The sequence below is a fragment of the Heloderma suspectum genome, chromosome 2, assembly GCF_057233095.1.
Source record: "Heloderma suspectum isolate Gila_16-S chromosome 2, 16-S_ref, whole genome shotgun sequence".
NCBI classification, from domain to species: Eukaryota; Metazoa; Chordata; class Lepidosauria; order Squamata; family Helodermatidae; genus Heloderma; species Heloderma suspectum.
This window is the reverse complement of record NC_139459.1, coordinates 303,109,263-303,131,790: the sequence shown is the minus strand read 5'-3', so window position 1 is coordinate 303,131,790 and position 22,528 is coordinate 303,109,263. Positions and strand designations below refer to the sequence as shown.

Genomic DNA, 22,528 nt, shown 5'->3' with positions numbered 1-22,528 from the left:
ACCAATTGCAGCTGTTTAGCCGTGGGAGGGTAGAGCGGGGGAGGATGCTGCTGTACGACACATTGGATGTGTTGTAGAAGCATTTCTGCCCTCCCTGCCCTGGGACGCCCCCAGACATGCCCCTTTTTGGCCGTTTCACGCTCCTCTTGTGAGCGTGGAGCAGGGGGCTCTTTCATGCTGCCTCCAAGGCAGCGCGGAGGTGAGGGGAGGTCAGTTCTCCAGGAACCAGGCTTGGAGCGCGGGCTCCGAGGTTGGTTCCCAGAAAACATGATATCCTATGGCTGTCTAGCCGCTGTAGCAGCCATAGGATTGCTCCCTCTGAGACCTAACAATAAGATAGCTCATCCATATCAAAATCACAGCAAAAAGTGAAATAGCCCCCTCCCCCCCCCCCCCGCAACACACACACAGCACTTCAAACAGCTCAAGCAACAGAAAGAGACTCTCTTCTTACCAGGGTCTCATGTCCTCCAGGGTTAAGAAAGGGTACACTCATCCCCAGGGTAGCTCCACTCGTGGCTGTCTCTGGAGGAAGCAGAACACCAGGAGAGGCAAGATGGAAGAAGTCTCTCCCTGTGCAGATGCCCTCAAGCTGTGTGAAGGCCAGCACATAAACCTTCACACACAGCAAAAGCAGCAGCAGCTTATGAAGATTGTGAGGGCTAGAGGGGTGGGTGACAAGGGAAGTGGAAACTGCCAAGCCCTGATGGCGCGAACAGGGCCTCGCCTCCTGTTCAAGTGTATCAATACTGATATTGGCCAGCTTGGGGATTAATTTTGTGCCTGTAAACTGTATGGAAGCGATGGCACAAAAGTGAAATGTAACTCCTTCTAATTTGGTACACATTCCAGGCTTCAGTCATTTGGAAATGTTCTCTTGCTGTAGCATAAAAAAGAGGGAAAAGGTGTTTTAAAATAAGAGTGTGTGAAATACGGCATTGATTATTGTGTTGCTGCTGACCTATTGTGCTTCTCAGAATGATAAATTGCTTAGACAGGTTAACGTGTAGTGGCCAAGTATGATTTCTTTGGGTGTGGTACATATTTGTAACACAGCTGTCCCCAACCCTTGTGAGTTTTGAAAAATGGTAAGATTAGTTGGTGTCCTTTAGGTTCTTTTAGTTCCTTTTGTTTAAGCTCTTTATATTTCTAGCAGCCTGATTTGTATTTATAGACAGATATGGTGGTATGCCATGAATATGTATTATACGTGAGTGCCAAAAGTCCTTTAGTTAGTGTTCTCTGTCCCTGGGATCTAGTGTTGATTTGATTAGGCGCTCTGGAGACCTAACTCATTTACTCAAACAGGGTCTGGAGCTTGTGAATCCTATCAGTAGGATTGTGAATCTCCCAGTGTCCCTGATTATTATGGACTTGTCACTCTACCCTGCTGCCAATCAGCAGTCACACCTTGTTGATTCCTCCTGCTTGTGCATAGGAAACACCAGCAGAAATTAGTAACTCTGGGAAAGAGCATATTACATCTCTGCCAAGGCACAGTATAGCTCTACGTAAATGAATTGGAACAAGGCCAAGCAAGCGTTCTCCTCCCATGCAGCTGGGAGGACAACTTCAGCAGCATTTTGTTTTGCTTTCACAGAATCTCACTTCTCATTGTGTAGGAACCAGAGATTGTGGTTTATAGCAAATTCTGATCAGTTTCAAAACAAACCAACTTCAAATCATGGGTTATGAAGCTAGTTTGTTAAACTAATCAGAGTTTGGTATAAAGCATGACCTGTGGTTTGTATGCAGCAACAAGCCAAGGTTCTTTGAAAGCAAAACTAAATACTGTTCCAGCTCATGTATCTAGTGCGAAACCATGGATTTAGTGTTGTGTGTGAAAGTGGCCTTTGTTTCTCAGATTACAAGCCACTGAAGTTTTCTGTAGAAGTACTTTCTATTTCTCCCCATTCTATAGGAGGGCCTGGGCCAGCATGATGCTTGTTCTTTTCCTGGCATTGCTTCTGATTGGCTTCAGCAAATCTCACAAGATCTGGATGCCCTATAAAAGGAAATAAATTGAAGCATCCTTAAGCACGATCTACTTTTTTCTCCCTCCTGGGCCTTTGGACCTGGGACTTTCCTGGACCTTTGGGCCCAGGTAAAGTATCCTCCTCCCAATTTGCACTCTGTTAGCATGTATCTTGATTGGACTGAAGTTTAAAAATCTACCAGAGGTACAAAAATGTAAATAGAAGAATTTGTTTTTTTTTTTTTTTCTGTTGATAGCTTAAAGGTTTAGGTGTCTAGGTGATATATTAAAAGATAATAGTTTGGAACTAAGTTTCTAGCATTTAAATGCTGCTGCAGTAACAGGAACAGAATGTAATAAGCAAGCTGAACTGTTTATTTTACTATTCAGGCTAATTGTAAACTTAGACAGCTTTTCTTCTGCAAGTTTAATGAGTCTCCACACTTATTATATATATACAATCTTACATACAAAGAAACCTCAATGCTGTTTCAAGACAAGCTATCATAACGGGTCAACTTCTGTGAGTTAATAAAAAAGACTTATGCAAACAAATGAAGGATTTTTTTTAAACCAAGCAGTTCAACATTGTTAGGTGAGCTTTTATGATCTCGTGGGCTATATTGCATATGCAAGTGGACTTCTTTTAACAGAAGTGTGGAGAGCTAGGTGTGCAAATTTGTAGCAGCTGTCACAGTTAAGTTTTGGAGTAGTTCGGTCAAGACCTTGTGAACTTTTTATTTCAAGTTAATACCAGCTACTGTTATCAATAAATGGAGCTCCAGCTTTTGCATCTGTTAATTAGACTACAAGTGTTGGGTCAGGCTATGTCAAGGGGGTCGGTTGAGCTTTAAGTGGCTAGGATTTTGCTTGGTAGATCTGCAGAGTTTGGATATAGGGTTGTATCCAACTGTGTCCATCCACAGCAGAATATACACTACTCGTGGAACAGATTCCACCTCCCCTCTGCAGCTCCATGCATGCCCTCCCCCCCAATCTGCTCAGGAGGGTTGGGGGGACCTTCTGGATTAGATTTGGGGGGGCACAAGGTTGCAGGGGGGAGGACAGGAAGGAAAAGTCCCACTGACTGAGTAGACTTCCACTGGTGCAACTTTGGATAGAATCTACAGTATTTAGGGCTGAAGTTTTACCAGGACTGCTTGCTGGGGTTTTCTAAAAACAATAACAACCCAGGTCCCATGGGAGTGGGGCTAAGCACAGGAAACCAGCTGAGGCTACAAACCTATACCAATTTACTTGGGAGTAAGTTCCATTGAACTCAGTGGGGCTTCTGAGTGTTTGTGTATAGAATTGCGATGTTAATCTCAAATTAAATGGTGGACTTAGGTTTTGGAAACACAGAAGAGGAAGAGGCAAGTTCTGCCAGTCTTTATTTCCATCCCTGGTAAACTGTATGTGAATTTCATACGAAGGTAGGGTGATGGCGGATGGCCATTTTCACCACTATGTGATGTTATTAGTAGGGCTACAGTGCTATTTTGTGTATAAGCCACCAATGGTAACCAGTCCTCCTTGGGCTGGTTGTAATATATTAATAACAGAAATAACTGGGAGGGAAGTGTTTGGTTTATGGAAGCCATTACTAGCCTACCCTCAGAGGTTCTTGGGGTTCCATGGTGGCTTTCATTTTCTGAAATGGATTACATCCAGTGGGTTTACATGTTTGATTGCATGAGACAAAGGGGGGAATATTATTAATTTGGACAAAAGGTATCTTCCTTTTTGTCACAGTTGTAATTAAAAGCAAAACACCTATCAGTAGGAGAAATCTTTTGGATGTATGAGGAAGGGTTTATAGGAGTTCATAATATTTCACTGCAGCATGTTTTCCCCCTAGGAGCTGCAGTTAACTCCTATTATTTTGGCTTGGGTTCAGAATGGAATATTTTGAGAAAGATTTAATTAGGGGTTTTTTGGAGGAGGGGAAGAAGTCTAGAGAACTTGTCAGCTCCCCCATCTTCAATGCCATAAAAAATAAATAGATTGCAATATACTTCAGTTTTGATATAGATTAGTGCCTTTACTTTAAGTCTCCTATTGCTAGTGCTAGGGAGTTCTGAGTAGTTTGTTTAATCTCTTTTGAAGAAAAGGTTAAATTTATACGCCAAGATCAGACCTTCCCTATAATTCATACAACTCATCCTGTTAAATGTTTTAATATATGGCACCACTGTTTCATTAAACAACATCCAGGAATAATTAGTTCAGCAACGATGCCTTGGAACAAAAGCCCTTGATTTAGTTTAACTTTATAAGTTAGGCTCTTTTGATCTGCAAGAACACATCTGGGGCCTTTAAGAAAGTAGAAAGAAAAATATTAAACGTTTATTAAGGCTGCTGGTGAGGGTTTTCAAATGACAGTAACCCTTTGGTACCAGGATGTTACTTGAAGGCTAAAAAACAGTGAATTTGATATATATTAAATAAGACATCACATGTTGTTTAATCATGGTAAATTGTGCTTTTTGTTACTGAATGAATGTTTTATTTTGGCTTGAAACTATTGCTTTTATTAGTTGCCTTTTCTTAACAGCCATTTTGGAGAGGGGGGGTCGTGTCTCAAGCCTTTCAGTATTTTCCCCCAGGTGAGTATATTTGGTCAAAGTTACCAAGATAAACCTGTATTTCCTGTTTTCACATATATGTCTGTGTGGATGTGTAATTTATTTAGGGCACAATTCTGTGCATGTTTAAGCAGAAAAAGTCCTACAACTCCCAGCATTCCCCAGCCAGCAATATGCATAGGATTGTGCCCTTAATCATGCATTATCAGATTTGCAACATTGTTGCCTTGTAAAGGTGCTATTAAGACTATATCTTTGTATTATGATTTTTTGAGGTACTGGTGAATAAAACCTGTTATTCTTCAGTCTATATCTTGCTTTCCAGAATTTCAAAATGGCAACTTTACAGCCATTTTGTGATTCTGAAGCCTAGGATTGCACCATGATTACCTGTTTATTTTCTTCCAAAGGTGAATTTATTGCATTTACGTTTTGGAAGAGAGGACCATAGTTTTTTTTTTATTGGCTAATTTTAAAATTTCATAACCTAGCAACCAACTTACTTTTGGGGGGGCAAAGTTATGTGAACCCACTAAAGTTTCTGGTTGCTATTTTCTATTCACAACGTATCAGAAAAATAGTATATCATATATTTATCAGTCTTATTTAAAAGTTACCAATACCTGTGTATGTATGGTTAATTTGGCATTGTTTTTCTACCTAAAGTTCATGATTTCAGTTTTCTGTTTTATTACATTTCAAGCAGAATTTGCCACAGGTAAATATAAATATGTAGCACCACTAATGAAAACAGAATTGCTTCAGAATTGTGTTCTTTCTTCAATGGCCCTTTTAAATGGGACATGGTAGAGTTTTTAATACAGAGCTTGTTTTAACAAGATGATGTCATAAGTGAGGAAAAGGATTACAAGAAGCAACTGTATTACAAGAAATAAATGAGTACAAGAAAGTGGCATCCCCTGGTACTTTTCCAGTAAAAGTGAAAACACCTGACAATACTATTTTTCAGTATTGATTTTATTTTAAATTCTGTTTTCTGTACTGAGCAGGTGAGTGTTGTTTTGTTTTTAATTGATCCTTTAACTATGAGGTTATGAACTAATTGTGACCTCTACTCCCCACTCTTAATTGCTTCTGACCTACTCTGTTAAGTAAAAAGAAATAACCTAACAGAAGGGTAACCGGATCACTGCTGCCACACCAAGGAAACAGGCAAGCGTTGGGATGCTCTTTAATCTCTCTATCCACACAGCTCTCATTTTAATTTGCAAAATTGAACCCAGATCGAGAGCAGTAAAGCCTGAATACGGTAAATATTCATGCCTCAGTGATCTAGAGTAGCTCCATTACATTTCAGAGATTGGGAGAATTACCTTTTGGATTATGTATATTCATGGGCTGATTTTTATTTGAGATATAATATTACTCACATTGGGCTACATGTCACACATTCTACCAAAACCAGCCGCCTGACAAAGCTCCAAATGTTGCTTACACATAAAAAGTTTTACTTCTCTAGCCTATAGTTTCCCTTCTTTTATGCTTTTCAAATAAACAAAAATACCCTGTTAAAAGAGGAAGGGGAAAATCCATCCCTGTGGAAGTTCTTCTATAAACCCTTCAGCCCTCTGTTTACTGTGATGTAGTATTTTGTGGAGCACTTTGAAGTCTTTGGATGAAAGTGTTGCTATTGTTCTAAACCTAACTCTAGAGCTAAAAAAGAGGAATTTAGTTTATTTCGTTGGAAGAATGAATTTCCCAGCATTTAATTTTACTACCTGGTTTTTCCCTCGTCTATGGGTAAGGGAGTTGGGGAAAAAAGAAAAATATGTGGCTTGAAAGCAGTTTTGATAAAATGAAGTTTAATTGGTATTAAATGTTAAGGTGATTTATAACAATACATTACAGAAGAACAGACCAAGCTTCCCTTATTCTGTGTCTGTGTGGTGACATGCTATATACTGTTTTAGATATGCATGTACATGGCTCATTTGGTGTTTTAGATTATTTAGTCAGTTTTCTAACAAAATGGTTAAGATTTTCCATATACATGCATAGCTTTGTATGTATATTGTAACTCTTAAGATAGCTTTCATTTTAAATGTGAATTTTAAGTAATTGTTCTCAACATTTCATAATTTTCTTTGTATATGGCAGTATGTACCTATAAATCATATATACCTGGTCTTAAAAAAAATATTATAACCATATAATTATATAACAATAATGTTGTTTTGCTGTGTGGTCCATCAGTCATCCCACTGCTGACACCCCTGTGGACAGCCAGGGGGACGATCAAAGAAGTAGAACTCCCTCAACTATTTGATGTGTGGGGATTATACTGACACTCATTTAGTGATTCACTACAGAATGTCAAAACCTTTCACCCTTCATGTGTTTTTTTCCCAGCTGAGTGCAGAGGCAGATGTTTCTTGGTTCAAACTGAATCATGATTATGTTTATTACTGTAAATTTCTCAACTTTTTTAGTTAGTTAAACAATAGATACTGGTTTTGTTTTGTTTTGTTGAGATGCTGCTTTTTCTTTTGCATTTTTATTGTCCTGCTATATGAAATTCTAAACTAGCTTTTCCTTACAAAGTTGCATCAAATTTTGTTTTGAAAACATTATCTTCTGTGGCTATTTTTCTGTGGCGATTTCCTATATTTGTAGAAAATATAGGAAAACCCTTGTTGGTATCTTTGGTCTAGGAATAAATGATTAGCGATGCTACTATCAGCTGGATCTAATGAAGTAGACACTAGTCCACAGAAGCTTATGTCATAATAAAGGTGTCAGTCATCAAGGTGCTACAAAACTTTTCATTATTTAAGATCAGGACTGTAGAAGAATTTCTCAGAAAACAGCTCCTTTATGCAGATTGACAATTCATTTTATGCGTATTTATACTGTAATTTATTCTGAAAAATCAACCCCTTAATTTGTTTCAGTCTCTTGAAGGTATAATCCAAGGGTAGAGCTAGTTGTCAGTGATGAAAAGCTTCCAGTTAATAAGGGGCACTCATTGTGCCTCCCTCTGAATAAGAGATAGCATGGTCAGTAACATACTCTTTATTTCTCATATGAAATAGTGAGGAGAATTCATAGCAGAAGCGCAAAAGCATAATGTGAGAGTGACTCAGTAGAATCAATAAAGGTGCACAACTAAACCATATCTCCCAGGACTCCCTGCCCCAAGAAAGGTGGGTGGTTATTCTGTAGTACCAGTCTGGAATGAATAACCTTTAAAACAGCATTGGCTATTCCTTTGACCTTGGTTTGGTTCAGATATGTGCTATCTACATGCCTATTGGAATTATTTACTGACATTTATTTGATACAACTCCCTCTCCCAAATCTCTCTTTAAACTGAGCTGAATTTAGAAAGCATGTTTTGGGGATTTGAGAGAGCTGTTCAGAAGGGACATACAAACCAAATGGAGTGAGTGTGCACTAGGAGGATGTTTCCTTTTAAGGCAATAGGCTGCTGTATTTTTTTACCTTGTCAGGTCAACATCTCCCAGTGCTTGGGTATTCAGTGCTGGGAACGGCAACAAGGGAATCCTCCCCCATAACTCCTGGGGATGCACAAATGGTGTGTTTACACTCCTCTGGACCACACCCAATACCATTCTTTAATAGAAGATTGAAACATGTCAGCTGCCCATAACCTATAATCATTATCCGAGGCCCTGTTATATCTCCCACCACTTAGAGAGGTTAGGTTGGTAGGTACACGAGATGGAGCCTTTTTGGTAGCAGTGCCTGATTATGGAACTCCCTAGGGAGACCAGATTAGCCCGCTCTTTACCATTTTTCAGATGGGCAATGAAGACTGGGTTGTTCTGTTCTGTTGCACTTTTAATGGATTTTAGTGTTTGCCCTCTGCCTTATCTGAAACAGATCTCTGCTGCTGTTTGTAGTTGGTTGTATTGATGTATTAGTAGTGTTTTATTGTGTTTTGTATAATATGTATATTGCCTTGAGTGCCCATTGAGTAAAAGGGCAATTGATAAATATGTCTAATCAATGAATAAACTGAATACCTTTATATCCCTCCTTTCTTCCATTATAGACTCCAAGGCAATGTATGTAGGGTTCCTGGGTGCTCACCCCTCTAGACACTGACCAGGCAGTGGGCATGATGGGAGCGAGATTAATAGCGAATAGGAAAAATCTGAGTTTTGCTCCCAGAAGTTTAGAGGCTACCTCTTATATAGTAAGAAAGATACATGTTCTCTTCTGTAAAAGTTATAACATGAATATATTGATGTAGTCCTCGGTTTAAAACAAGCTGTCACCCATGAATTTCAAAGGCCTGCTTTTGGGTACATTCTAGATTAAATTGCAAAAAAAAATAATAAAAAATTCCAGTGCATTGTAAGGGCATTTCTTGTGATTACTATACATTCGTTAGATAAGCTTTCTTCTTTAAATGAACTTTCTTCTTTAGACACGATTTCCCTGATTGAAAGCCCAGCTACTGTTTAATTGGTATGTCACATTTTAAATATTTTTAAGTTTTGAATTTTGATATTATTGTTGTTCACCACTCAGGATTTGTTTAGGTGTTGTCTGTAAATAAATAAATAAATAAATAACCAACCAACCAACCAACCTGAGGCAGAGATTCCCTGAGGAATAATCACATGTGCTCTGAAATGCATTGTTGGGAAGGGGAGAAGCCTCTGAAGTATGAAAATGCTGATGTATGAAAATTGTTTACACTTAACATCTTCATGAACATTATTTAAAATTGGTTATGCCCCTCCAAGTCATGATAGAACTGGGACATGGCCTTCAGTGTGAACATTGCCCTCTGCCCATTAACCTCTTGAAGCTGTGTCCTGTCCTTCTCCTAATTAGCTAGTAAAGCAGAGGCAAGAAAGGTCTCTCTCTCTCTCTCTCTCTCTCTCTAGACACACACATACTCACAAATATGCTCAAACATCTAGAAATGCGATGTCAGTTGTATAAAGCAGGTATGTGCTCTTTTGTTGCGTCTGTGCTGAAGTCCTTTGGTTGTGGCTGTGTTTTCCCTGGGATCCCTCAGAGTAGTGGATATGTTCAATCTTAAACTTAGGATGTAACATCCCACTAAGATGTATGGCACACTTGATACATCTTTCAGAGCTAATGGTCTGTGCTGTCACCAGAGCCAAGAAGATAATAACATGCCAGTAACTCTCTTGTCACATTTACAATCTTTTATTCATGACTATGAGAGCAGGAATTTATTTCGAAACAGAAGGTCACATTTTGACTGAATTTTGTCTCTGGGGCAGGTACTCTAGAGACTTGCAGTGCCAATATGGATATTTTTAAGAGTCGTCATTTAAACAGGCCTTTATATTACAGTATTGTTGCTGTATACCAATGCAAGATCAAATAAGTGATTTGAATGATTTTCCCTTTCCTGGTCAATCACCGTTAATATTTTGTGTGGATTACATTTGTTGGACGAACTCTATGGCAGGAATGTGCATGCCTGTGGAAGAATCTAGGGTGCAGCTAGAACTTTGTTCTGTTTCCTTTTCAGCAGACTCTACCATTGAAGAGAGAAGCTGCAGTTCTGCTTCTCGGCAGTGAGAAAAAAACAAAAGTTTGGCTGTGTTTTCAGTTCTCCCTCATGGGCCCATACCTTCTGTCTCATGAGTGCAATCTACCTCTCATTTAAATACATGGCAATCCTCTCATTGTAACAGAGTGGATTATACATTATGTTAATATCTTGATTAAAATAATCTAACATGTTATAAACTGATTACTAAGTATCTTAACTATGTGTTGCAATCTGTTTTTAATTTTTATTTTCCATTTTATAATAATTTAGTAGTTAGCCGAATTTGCTGTGATTCCACTTACTGTCAGAAGGGCTAGGTTGCCTTTATCTCTTGTATCAGTAAGATGCAGTGACAGCACTGGAGGTAGGAGGATGCTTGGGCTCTTATCTGAAAAAGCTAAGAGCTATGGCATATGGAGTACCGATAACTTAATGAAAGTTGGATAAATAAAGGAAAAGAAGCTTCATTGTATCAGGAGAAAAAAGCCATTAGTGGAGTTTTTGTATGCTGTTTTCTATTAGTTAAACTGCTTTGAAAATCTTAGTGGGCTTTTCCTTTGGTCTTCAAATAACAGGTTCTTTTCTTATATTGAACACATTTGTTTATCTTAAGGGCCTGAACAGTTTGGGTGCTTTTAATTTATCTCTTCTTTTTGCATTTTTTTTTTATCTGTATATGAACACATGGACTTCCCTAGTCTTTCTCCACCAAAGCTGTTTCACGAGCTCCTACATCATTCTTAGAAATATTAATGTGATCATCCAGATAAAAATATTGAACATTCTTTCCTGATTTATTTTCAGGCATTACAAGATGTCACCCCCGCTCACCCACCCCTCTGTTAAACATGAAGCTGCTCTAAGCAGATTTTGAAACGTCTGGAAGTGTTTGTTTCGTGATGAACCTGACATTGCTATATGATTAGTCTTGGACAGATACACTAATTTCTTCTGGAGTGACTGCCCAACTTTGATAAAATATATGTGCCATTTTTATTTAAAAAATATTTTTGGATAAGTAGGAACTCCGACCTTAGCTAGTGGGGACACAGAGAGTATGATGAACCAAAATTGTGATATTTAAAAGTGTATGTTTAGGAAGTTCCAGCACTGCTTTTTCATTTTTGAAAAGGAACAGTAATTTCTTCTGCAGAAAAAGTCTTTTAGTTGAGTTGTGTTGTGAAAGTGAAATTATAAAGTTGTCAAAGATGGATACATTGTTTTTTGAGAGCCAATGTAGTGTAGTGATTAGTGTTGTATTATATTGGGGAGAATTGGGTTCAAATCTCCAGTCAATCACAAAGTTCTCACAGTAGCATTAGGCCAGTTCCTATCTCTCAATCCAACCTACTTCACAGGATTGTTGTTAGGATAAAATGCAGAGTGAGAAAAACTGAGCTCCATGGAGAAAGAGTGGGATACAAATGCTATATATAATATAACATTTTTATATTACATGTAACATATGACTCCTGCCTGCCTCTGCTTTTGGACTGTGTTTCTTTGTTGTTGTTCAGTCGTTCAGTCGTGTCCGACTCTTCGTGACCCCATGGACCATAGCACGCCAGGCCTTCCTGTCCTGCGCTCTCTCCCGGAGCGTGCTCAAGTTCATATTCATTGCATCCGTGATGCTATCTAGCCATCTCATCCTCTGCCGTCCCCTTCTCCTTTTGCCTTCAGTCTTTCCCAGCATCAGGGTCTTTTCCAGACAGTTTTCTCTTCGCATTAGGTGGCCAAAATATTGGAGCTTCAGCTTCAGTATCTGTCCTTCCAATGAGCACTCAGGGTTGATTTCCTTTAGGATGGACTGATTTGACCTCCTTGCAGTCCAGGGGACTCGTAAGAGTCTTCTCCAGCACCACAGTTCGAAAGCATCAATTCTTCGGCGCTCAGCCTTCCTTATAGTCCAGCTCTCACAGCCATACATTACTACTGGGAAAACCATAGCTTTGATTAGACGGACCTTTGTCGGCAAGGTGATGTCTCTGCTTCTTACTATGCTGTCTAGGTTGGCCATAGCTTTCCTCCCAAGGAGCAAGCGTCTTTTAATTTCATGGCTACAGTCACCGTCTGCGGTGATCTTGGAGCCCAAGAAAGTAAAATCTGTCACTGCTTCCATTTCTTCCCCTTCTATATGCCAGGAAGTGATGGGGCCAGATGCCATGATCTTCGTTTTTTTAATGTGGAGTTTCAAACCAGCTTTTGCACTCTCCTCTTTCACCCTCAACAAGAGGCTCTTTAGATCCTCTTCGCTTTCTGCCATTAGGGTGGTATCGTCTGCATATCGGAGGTTGTTGATAATTCTCCCAGCAATCTTAATTCCGACCTGTGATTCATCCAACCCGGCATTTCTCATGATGTACTCTGCATATAAGTTAAATAAGCAGGGTGACAATATGCAGCCTTGTCGTACTCCTTTCCCAATTTTGAACCAATCGGTTGTTCCATGTCTGGTTCTTACTGTTGCTTCTTGACCCTCGTACAGGTTTCTCAGGAGACAGGTAAGGTGGTCTGGTACTCCCATCACTTTAAGAATTTGCCACAGTTTGTTGTGATCCACACAATCAAAGGCTTTAGCATAGTCAATGAAGCAGAAATAGACGTTTTTCTGGAATTCTCTTGCTTTCTCCATGATGCAGCGAATGTTGGCGATTTGATCTCTAGTTCCTCTGCCTCTTCGAAACCCAGCTTGTACTTCCGGTAGTTCTCGGTTCGCATACTGCTGAAGCCTAGCTTGTAGGATTTTGAGCATCACCTTGCTGGCATGTGAAATGAGCGCAATGGTGCGGTAGTTTGAACACTCTTTGGCGTTGCCCTTCTTTGGAATTGGAATGTAAACTGACCTTTTCCAGTCTTGTGGCCACTGTTGAGTGTTCCAGATTTGTTGGCATATTGAATGCAGCACTTTAATAGCATCATCTTTTAGGATTTTAAATAGCTCGGCTGGAATACTGTCATCTCCGCTAGCTTTGTTGTTACTAATGCTTCCTAAGGCCCACTTGACTTCACTCTCGAGGATGTCCGGCTCAAGTTCAGTGACCGCACTATCATGGCTATCAGGGACATTCAGATCTTTCCTGTATAGTTCTTCTGTGTATTCTTTCCACCTCTTCTTAATCTCATCTGCTTCTGTTAGGTCCCTGCCTTCTTTGTCCTTTATCATGCCCGTCTTTGCACAAAACGTTCCCTTGAGATCTCCAATTTTCTTGAAGAGATCTCTAGTCTTTCCCATTCTGTTGTTTTCCTCGATTTCTTTGCATTGTTCATTTAAGAAGGCCTTCTTGTCTCTCCTTGCTATTCTCTGGAACTCTGCATTCAGTTGCATATATCTTCCCCTTTCTCCCTTGCTTTTCGCTTCCCTTCTTTCCTCAGCTACAGATTCTGACCTTGGCTGCTTCTCAGACCTCTCTCTGGAAAACCCCCCTACTTGCCTGGTAAAACTGTGCTTGACCATTTGCCTGCTAAATTGGCTTTTCTATTGTATTTATCCCTGTATTTGCCTAGCAAAGAGCCAGACCCAGTTAGAGCAGGACAATTACCTTAAGGTGGCCATTTTTGAACAAAGGAATTTCATAGTCTGATATCAAAGCGAAATTGCTAAAGTACAAATTCATCAAGAGATTCAAATCTATTTCATGTGACTTGAATAGGACTTTAAAAAAAAATCACACTACATATATTAATCTGCTTACCATTGCAATGATGTCTGTGTTATCACTCAACAATATTTTGAGCCAGTTTGTATGTCATGACGAAAAATCGTGAGTTAATTAATTAACCCAAAATTTGCTGGGCTGTGTGCTGCACATGAGCTGCTTCTGGTTTGCATAAACAACTTGAAAACACCCTGTTCATAGGTTATTAGTGTAACATCCGAACCTGGACATTAAATAACCCATGATTTGCCACCATAACATGCGAATCAGGCCTTTATGAATAGCAACTGTTAAGGTAATGATCACTGTCTGTACTTTTCGTATTTCAATTCACTGTGACAATACAGTTTACATCTCCCCCAGCCCAGTATGTGTATATAAATCTGCCAATTTGAGTTTAATATACTTCATGCATCTTATGAAGTGGACACCGTCCACGAAAGCTTATGCCAGAACACATTTGTCAGTCTTTAAGGTGTCACAAGACTCCTTGATTTTGCTGCAACAGACTAGCACGGCTACCGCTCTTGAAATTATACGTGCAGTAATTTTGCTTTTTAAGGATTCAGAATACCTTAAAAAGGTTACATGGCAAAAAGGTGTGTAGAAGGGAAAGGACGAAGGAAGCACAATGTGGCAGTGTCAATGGAGAGCAGGTCAGGGTATGTTGTTGCTCATGGTTTGCATGCAGAAGGTCCCAAGAGAAGAGTCCCCAGTATCTTTAAGTAGGGCTAGGAAATAATCCTGGAGCATGCCCGCCAGTCAGTGTCAACATTTGTGGGCTAAAAGGGCCAATGGTCTGACTCAGTATAAGGCAGCTTCCTATGTTTGTTTCAGTTTTCTTACACTTAAAAAGAATAGGGTGCTCTGATTTATACTCTTGCTTTCTTTTTTTCTCATATCATACACAATTCTGAGGAACACACGATGATGTAACTTTTTGTACAAAGAACTATCTCAATGACTTGTTCTAATTTTTAAAGGGCTTTAAGTGTTTTTGGTCTTGTATATTTATAGGTGACATATTATCCTGTTGATTGTCACTATTTTTCAAGTGGGAGCTACTTGAGGGATTTCAATGTGAGAGCCACATTAACTTACTACTAAAAGTAACCCCAAATAATCAAATGCAACAATTATTTTAACTGGATGTGCAAAACTATGCCAGTTGCTCCTTGACTTTCTGATATAATCCCCTCCCCGTACATGCATACACAAAGACCTTCTGATAGATCCAATTGTTTCTAGTGGGCATTCTTGTCATTCGTTTGTACATCACATAATTAAGATGTAACTAAAGAAGCAGTATCATGTTAAGGACATAAGAAAAGCTGTGCTAGGTCGTACCAAAGGCTTCTCTAGTCCAGGATTCTGTTTCCACAGTGACTGACCAGGAATAAAAGGGTCACTGGGGTTGGAGGAGCCTTCTTGTAAACACACCTCTCTGGGACTTAGCGGCCAACCAACACCCTGCCCCCCTGTGATCCCTCTGTCTTCCCACTGTTATTCTCAATGCAAAAAGCCTCTCATTGCCTCACCCCCAAAGATCCCACTCGTTCCCCCCCACCAAGCTGGTGCAGAACCCACCAAGCACAGAAATAATAGAAAAAAGTACTGAGTCTTCCACAAACTTTCTCTGCATTACATGCAACCACCAGGGTCCCCATCATGGGGAAGCAAGTGATTTCTGGTGATTCCAGTCTGTCCTACAGCTTCCGTCCAATTTGCTCTGAACAGTTGGGGAATCCTCTGGAGCAGGTTTGTGGGGGAGAGGGGGAATCGCTGAAAATCACCTCCCTCTTCCACTGGCGGATGGCTTCCGTCAGCAGAGTGACCACAAATGGGTACAACCCTTAAAGCAGAGCTGGGTACCCCCTGACCTGCAGGCCTGATCTGGCCCATGGAGATTTCCCAACTGGCCTGCAGAGCTTCATTGGCTTCCTACAGGGGGTAGGGCTTGACCTCCAAGCCCCACCCCCTCAATGAATCCATGCTGTTATCTCCAGCCTGTGACTGGAGATAACAGGGAGGGATTCCTCTGTTCACTGCTCTTCCTCCCAGTTGAGATGGCAAGCGGTGCTCAGGGAAATCCCCCGTGTTATCTCCATCACAGATCAGAGATAACGGCAGGGCTGCAGGAACATATGAAGCTGGGGATTCAGCCTTATATTAACTGGTCTGCAGAAGGGCCAGTGGGGGCAATTTGGCCCCTCCACAAAATAGTCCCCTACTCCTGCCTTAAAGGATCCTTTATATTTAAAGGATAAATATAAGAATGTTTATAGGACCTGAGTAATTGGTAATTATTCTCCAGATGATGTAAACAAACATTATTTCTGCTCATTTTCTTTGCCTTAGAATGTCATATGTTTTGTTAAAGCAAAACATAGATTTCTTTTGATTTAATAGACAGATGATAACATATTATTAAGTACAAGTATTAAGTACAAAATATTCTAAGAGAGGCAGTCCTTAACCTCAGAAAAAAAAATGCAGCCTAGCCTAATTTAAGAGACTGCCGCAAATGCATATAGGAAATAACAGGAAAGTGGAAAGAGAAGGACAACGTTTTCAAAAATTATTCTAAGGCTAGCTTAGTTGCATTTTCAAAATAAACCAGCTAATGTGTTATTTATGCAGACACAAACTGATCTGCTGAGTCCTTTCAGTTACAGCAAGCAATTCAGATGCCAATTCCTGGTATTGTTTTCTAATACAAAAGAGGCAAGGTTTGAAAAAGAAATCTTAAGGAGAAAATATTCATTTGATATTTTAGAGGGTAGATTTCTTAAGTAATTACTTGAACATGTCTAGAAATGTCTGGAAATAACTCCTGATCTAAATGATTTTTTAAAGTGGGGTATGTATGTTTTAAATTAATAAATACATAACACATAAACAATAAACAATATGAATGAGACTATTTTTCTTATGCTTTCCCCCCTATAAATAGGTGACAAAGAAGGTCAAGTCCATGCAGATGTTTCATACTCCAGTAACCTATGCCATCCAGGGTGACAGGGTAGGAATCTGTGTAACCCAGTTTGATCCAAAGTTGTTGGAACGAGGTCTGGTCTGTACACCTGAATCACTTCAGACAATTCATGCTGCTATCATCTCTTTAAAGAAAATCCCCTATTTCCGAGGTACTCTTCAGACCAAGGCAAAGTTTCATATCACAGTTGGCCATGAAACTGTCATGGGAAGAGTGATGTTCTTCAGCCCAGCACCTGATGACTTCAGCAAAGAACCCCTGGAGAATGATTTTGATTTTGGAAAGGAATATCTTTATCAAGAGGAACATCTTTCCAAAGACTCAGAGTCTTCAGAGGAAAACAAGGAGAATGACCAGACTGGAGAAAGACAGCTCCCAAAACAACAATGGGCTTTACTTGAGTTTGAAAAACCAGTTACTTGTCCTAAGTTCTGTCTTGTGATTGGCTCAAAGCTGGATACTGATATTCATGCAAACACTTGCAGGTTGGCATTTCATGGGGTGCTCCTTCAAGGAATGGAAGATAAAAATTACACAGAGACGTGTCTTCCAAAGCTCAAAGTTTACAAGCTGAAGCATAAGGAAGGGCAAGTGGAACGGGTAAGTTTCTATAATATAATTTGAGGGTCACCTGAGGCCACTGGATGGTACAAAACTCTTAATATGGCAAAGGGAAAAGAAGAGGGATTCAGCAGTTGAAATTTTGGTATGCAACACTGAAGACAGCACTGTTAACCTAGAGCCAATGGAGTAGTAATAGGGGAAATGCAACTGGAACAAAGCTGACAAGGTCAGTTGTTTGGATCCAGACTGATCCTTCCATTGAACAGAAGGGCTCCTTCCATTTGCATAGGGAACTGGGATCTAGTGGAGGTTTCTTGTTAGAGAAAAGGGTTGGTGTGATTTTCTTCAGTTACCCCTTCCTCACGTAGCCGCCCCCGCCCAGGGCCATCTCCCATGCTGGAGAGTCCCCCTCCAGTACAGCATGGGAAATGGGGTTAGAGGCTGAGGGAGGGAAGGGAGAATGGGAAAAATCAGCACCCTGTGCCCTCATTCTTTACCAGTGGAACTCAGCAGAGTACATCTGAATCCAACCCAGTGTTTTTGCTGAAGTCTGTAGGAATTTCAAATAGGGCTAGAAATTATCTGTTCTGAAAAATTCATGGGCAGCTCATGATAGCTGAGAAAATAAAAAAAAACATAAGAAGAACCATTTTGGGTCAGACCAAAGGTCCAGCTAGCTCAGCATTCTGTTCATACAGTGGCCAATCAGCTGCCCACGGGAAACCCACAAGTGGGGCATAAGTGCAACATCACTCTCTCACCCAAGTTCCCCAGCAACTGTACATATGCACACTGCCTCTGGTACTGGGGGTAGCACATAGCCATCAGGACTAGTAGCCATTGATAGCCTTATCCTCCATGAATTTGTCCAATCCCCTTTTAAGCCATCCAAGTTGGTAGCCATCACTACGTCTTGTGGAAGTGAATTCCATGGTTTACCAATGTGCTGTGTGAAAAAATACATCCTTTTATTGGTTCTGAATTTCCCACCAATCAGCTTCATGGGATGACCCCATATTCCAATATTGGGGTGGGAGGAATGTCTCCGTATTCTCTGTCCCCACACCATGCATAATTTTGTACTCCACTATCATGTTTCCCTTCACTTGCCTTTTCTCTAAGTTAAAGACTCCCAGATGTTGTAACCTTTCCTCATAGGGGAGTTGCTCCAGCCCCTTGATTATTTTAGTTGCCCTTTTCTGTGCTTTTTCCAACTGTACAATATCTGTTATTAGGTGTGGTGACCAGAACTGTAAACAGTATTCCAAGTGTGGTTGCATCATAGATTTGTATAAGGGAAGTCTGATATTGGCAGTATTATTTTCGATTCCTTTCCTATTTATGCCTAACAGGGAATTTGCCTTTTTCACAGCAGCCACACACTGGGTCAACATTTTCATTGAGCTGCCCACCACAACCCCAAGATCTCTTTCTTGGTCAGTCACTACTAGCTCAGATCTCATCAGCATATATGTGAAGTTGGAATTTTTTGCCTCAATGTCCATCACTTTACACTTGCTTACATTGAACAGCATTTGTGACTTTTATGCCCAGTTTGGAGAGATCCTTTTAGAGCTTTTTGCAATCCCTTTTTGTTTTACCAACCCTAAATAATTTGGTGTCATCAGCAAACTTTGTCACTTCACTGCTCACTCCTAATTCCAGATCATTTATGAACAACTTGAAAAGCATTGCTTGCAATACAGATCCCTGTGGGACTCCACTGTTTACATCCCTCCACTGGGGGATTTACCATTTATTCCTCCTCTCTTCTTTCTGTTCTTTAACCAGTTACTGATGCATAAGAGGACCTGTCCTCTTATTCTATGACTGCTAGGTTTGCTCAGGGGTCTTTGGTAAGGGAGTTTGTCAAAGGCCTTTTGGAAATCCAAGTAAACAATGTCTACTGGATCACCCCTGTCCACAGGTTTATTGACACTCTTTTTCAGCAGGGCTTATCCTTCTATATTCTCATTAGTTTTATCTTTAATAATGCTTTCAACCAATTCACCAGGACTAGACATTAAGCTAACTGGCTGATAATTTCCCAGACCCCTCTGGATCCCTTTTAAACATTGGTATTGCATTGGCATTCTCCATTCCTCTGGTACAGAGACTGATCTTAGGGACATGTTACGCATTTTTGATAGAAGATCAGCAGTTTCAAATTTTAGTTTTTTAAGAACTCTAGGATGGATATCATCTGGGTCTGATAATTATTAGCTTTCAGTTGTCAATAAGGTTGAGAACGTCATCTTTTATCACCACTATTTGCCTCAGTTCCTCAGACTTCCTTCCTGAAAATATCCATTCAGGCACAGGTATCTGTCCTATATCTTCTGCAGTAAAGACAGATGAAAAGAATTCATTCAGCTTTTGCTTATCCTCCTTTAGTACTCCTTTAGCTCCATTATCGTCCAACTGCCTCCCTAGCTGGTTTCCTGCTTCTTTTTAAAGAATGCTTTATTGTTGGCCTGAATGTTTTTAGCAATATGCTTCTCAAAATGTATGTTTGCACCTCTTATTTCTGCTTGCATCATCTTTGTACAAGCTTGTGCTCCCTTTTGTTTTCCTCATTTGGGGAAGACTTCCATTTTCTGAAGGAAGCCTTTTTTTTTTCTAATAGCATCCCTGACACTGCTCGTTAACCATGCCAGGGATTTGGTACTACCTTTCCTAACCTGTGGTATACATTCTAGCTGAGCTTCTATTATTGTGCTTTTAAGTAACTTCCAAGCATTTTGGAGACCTTTAACCCTCTCGACGTCTCTTTTCAACTTCCTTTTTACTGGTTCTCCCCATTTTAGAGAAGTTTCCTCTTTTGAAGTCAAATGTGACTGTTTTGGCCTTCCTTGGCAATTTCCCACTTATTAATGGAAATTAATAAGTAATTATTAATCTGATAGCACTGTAGTCATTATTTCCAGCTGCATCTCACAACTTGCAGTAGGTCCTGGGCAGGACCACTTAGGATTCAATCCAGGTTCACCTCCCCCTCTGGTCAGTTCCATGACCAACGGCACAACCGTTTAGGGCATTGAGACATTTAGCCTCCTTGTCATGAATGGAATGCCACTCACTATGCTACTAACATCTTGCCTTTTGCTGAAGTGTTTTCCTGTACAGTTTTAGTACCTAGAGGATTCATAGAGACACAGAGGTACAGTTTTTCTAGGTTATACAGCTAGTGATAGTAGATCACTGGGGCTTGCTTATCTTGCATAGACTTTTTGGAGAAAGCAGCAGCTTAATGTTCGGTCCCAGTGGGGGAAGGTATGAACAAATGGGTGATGAAATCATTGAGTGCTTTAAGTAAAGTCCAGACTCTGGTTTAATAGAAATACTGATTTAGATGGTCCCACCCTGCTGCCGATGGATGTCTGGAGATTAGAATAACTGAATTTACAGTGACTATTCTTGGCATTGATAGAAGACTGCATTCTCTTTGTCAAGGAAGGAAGTGGGTGACTGCCCTCCCACTGCTCTAAGGGAGACTCTAAATAATAATGGTAATATGTGTTTTACATCCATGAGGAATTGGTGTTCCCTTAAAAATATTGTAGGGTACAAATTAGCTTCATAACTTCTGAAAGAGCTGCAAATGAAGGAAAGGTTGAGGCATGCCGTTTGTAGTTCACCAGTTTCATGGCAGTCTGTTCCAGAAATCAGATTTTAGTGATATGTGTGGTGGTCACAAATAAAGCATGCTAATTTAATATAGTTTTAGTTGATCATGTTCTTCATCCTTGATGCTAAAATTCATGTAATTCCTCTCACTGTTTAAATGACCAGTTTGTCTTGAAGAAATTCATATTAGGCGATTATGGATTGTCTGTTGCTTTGCTTATTAGGTTAATACACTGCTCCCATTGTTTCCCAAAGTCCCCAGTTTTGTTCTGACAAATAAACAGAAGCACCATTATGGTGCTCACAAAACCATTAATAGGTTTTTGCTCAGCTGTTTTCTTCACTCACAAAAATCATAGCTTCTGTAGCTTGGATTTAGGTAGTAAAGACTTGGCACCAAGTTTTTATTCCTTTTAGTGCCACCAGGCACTTCTTATCCTAGTGCTATAGCTGTCACACTTCAACAAGGTCCCCTACTTCTCACAGAGTTACAGATACTATCAGATGTCTCCAGTTATCCTATCAAAGGAATGCAGGCAGCTATAGTTACATACCTTTGTTAAGCTAACGTTCCAGATTTTCTACATGAAAAGCTTTCCAGGTGGACAGTTCTATGAAGTTTGCAGGAGGATCAACATGCGGGATGCTATGACTGCTTACACATCTCATTCTGCATTCACCCAGTGAATCAGAGGCCTGCTTTTGTCTTCCTTATACGTACCTGCTTTCAGATGCACATTGCTATTATACATCTCTGAAATCATAGAGTTTCTCTTTTATCCAATGAAAAGATTTTATGAGCTGTCTATCTGTGATTGTAAGCTGCCTCGAATGCCATTTTTCTTTCTAGAAAGGTGGGTACAAATCACATAAATGCATAATTTTAACAAGGTCTGTGTGCAACACAAAAATCTTTGTAGGGCACCTTGCTGGCAATGTGCTGTGCTGCCAATTGTACATGGGGTCCATAATTGTTGAATTAGTTCTTCCCTAGTTTTGCCATTTAAATTCTGTTACCTAAATAGCATGTGTGTGTCTGATGTTGTGTGATGTCAGAATTTGGCAGTAAATTGAGTTGCCTAGCAGAACCTGGTTTTACCACAATTAATGTTTCAGCTGCTTTGAAGTCTGAACATGGGTTTGCTTGGTTGTGCTTGGCTGCTGATGGCTTGCTAAATGTGATAATAACACAGCAATGAGGGCACTCATTGAATAAAAATGCACAATGCTTTCACAGGTTAAAATCCACAGTAAAATAGGAGCATGAGAGATGTATTTATTTTTTTGGCTGCTGTTCTGTTTGCGATTGAGCAATTTTGTAAAGCTCAGGAATGTGGAGATAATGGTATTCTCATTTGAAATTCCATTTGTGTTTAAAAAATGGGGGGACTATGAACCTTAGTGGTAGAAGAGTGAAGGATATGTTAGTTTACAAAATATGGATCAACATGGCTTTGGTTAGTTGGTCACAAAACTTTTCAGTGAGGGCAGTTCTAAGGAAAGAATGAATATTTTATTTTTTAAATAACAATAAAATTACTTGCTTTGGCTGATGTGGCAGAATTTGGCAGGGCTCGCTGATAGAAATTGTCTCTGGCCATT

The 22,528-nt window shown here is 40.0% G+C and overlaps 1 protein-coding gene across 8 annotated transcripts in view; it reads left to right on the top strand.

Annotated features, from left to right (window-relative positions):
- Window positions 1-22,528, top strand: part of EEFSEC (eukaryotic elongation factor, selenocysteine-tRNA specific) — a 262,269-nt gene that overhangs the window by 127,652 nt on the left and 112,089 nt on the right. For all 8 annotated transcript variants that reach the window (XR_014788537.1, XM_084840159.1, XM_084840163.1 and 5 more), the window contains one exon: window positions 16,694-17,335. Coding sequence is in view for 7 of the 8 variants with exons in the window: in XM_084840159.1 (XP_084696285.1) it covers window positions 16,694-17,335 (642 nt within the window). In the remaining variant the exon portion in view is untranslated. The remainder of the gene's footprint in view (window positions 1-16,693; window positions 17,336-22,528) is intronic.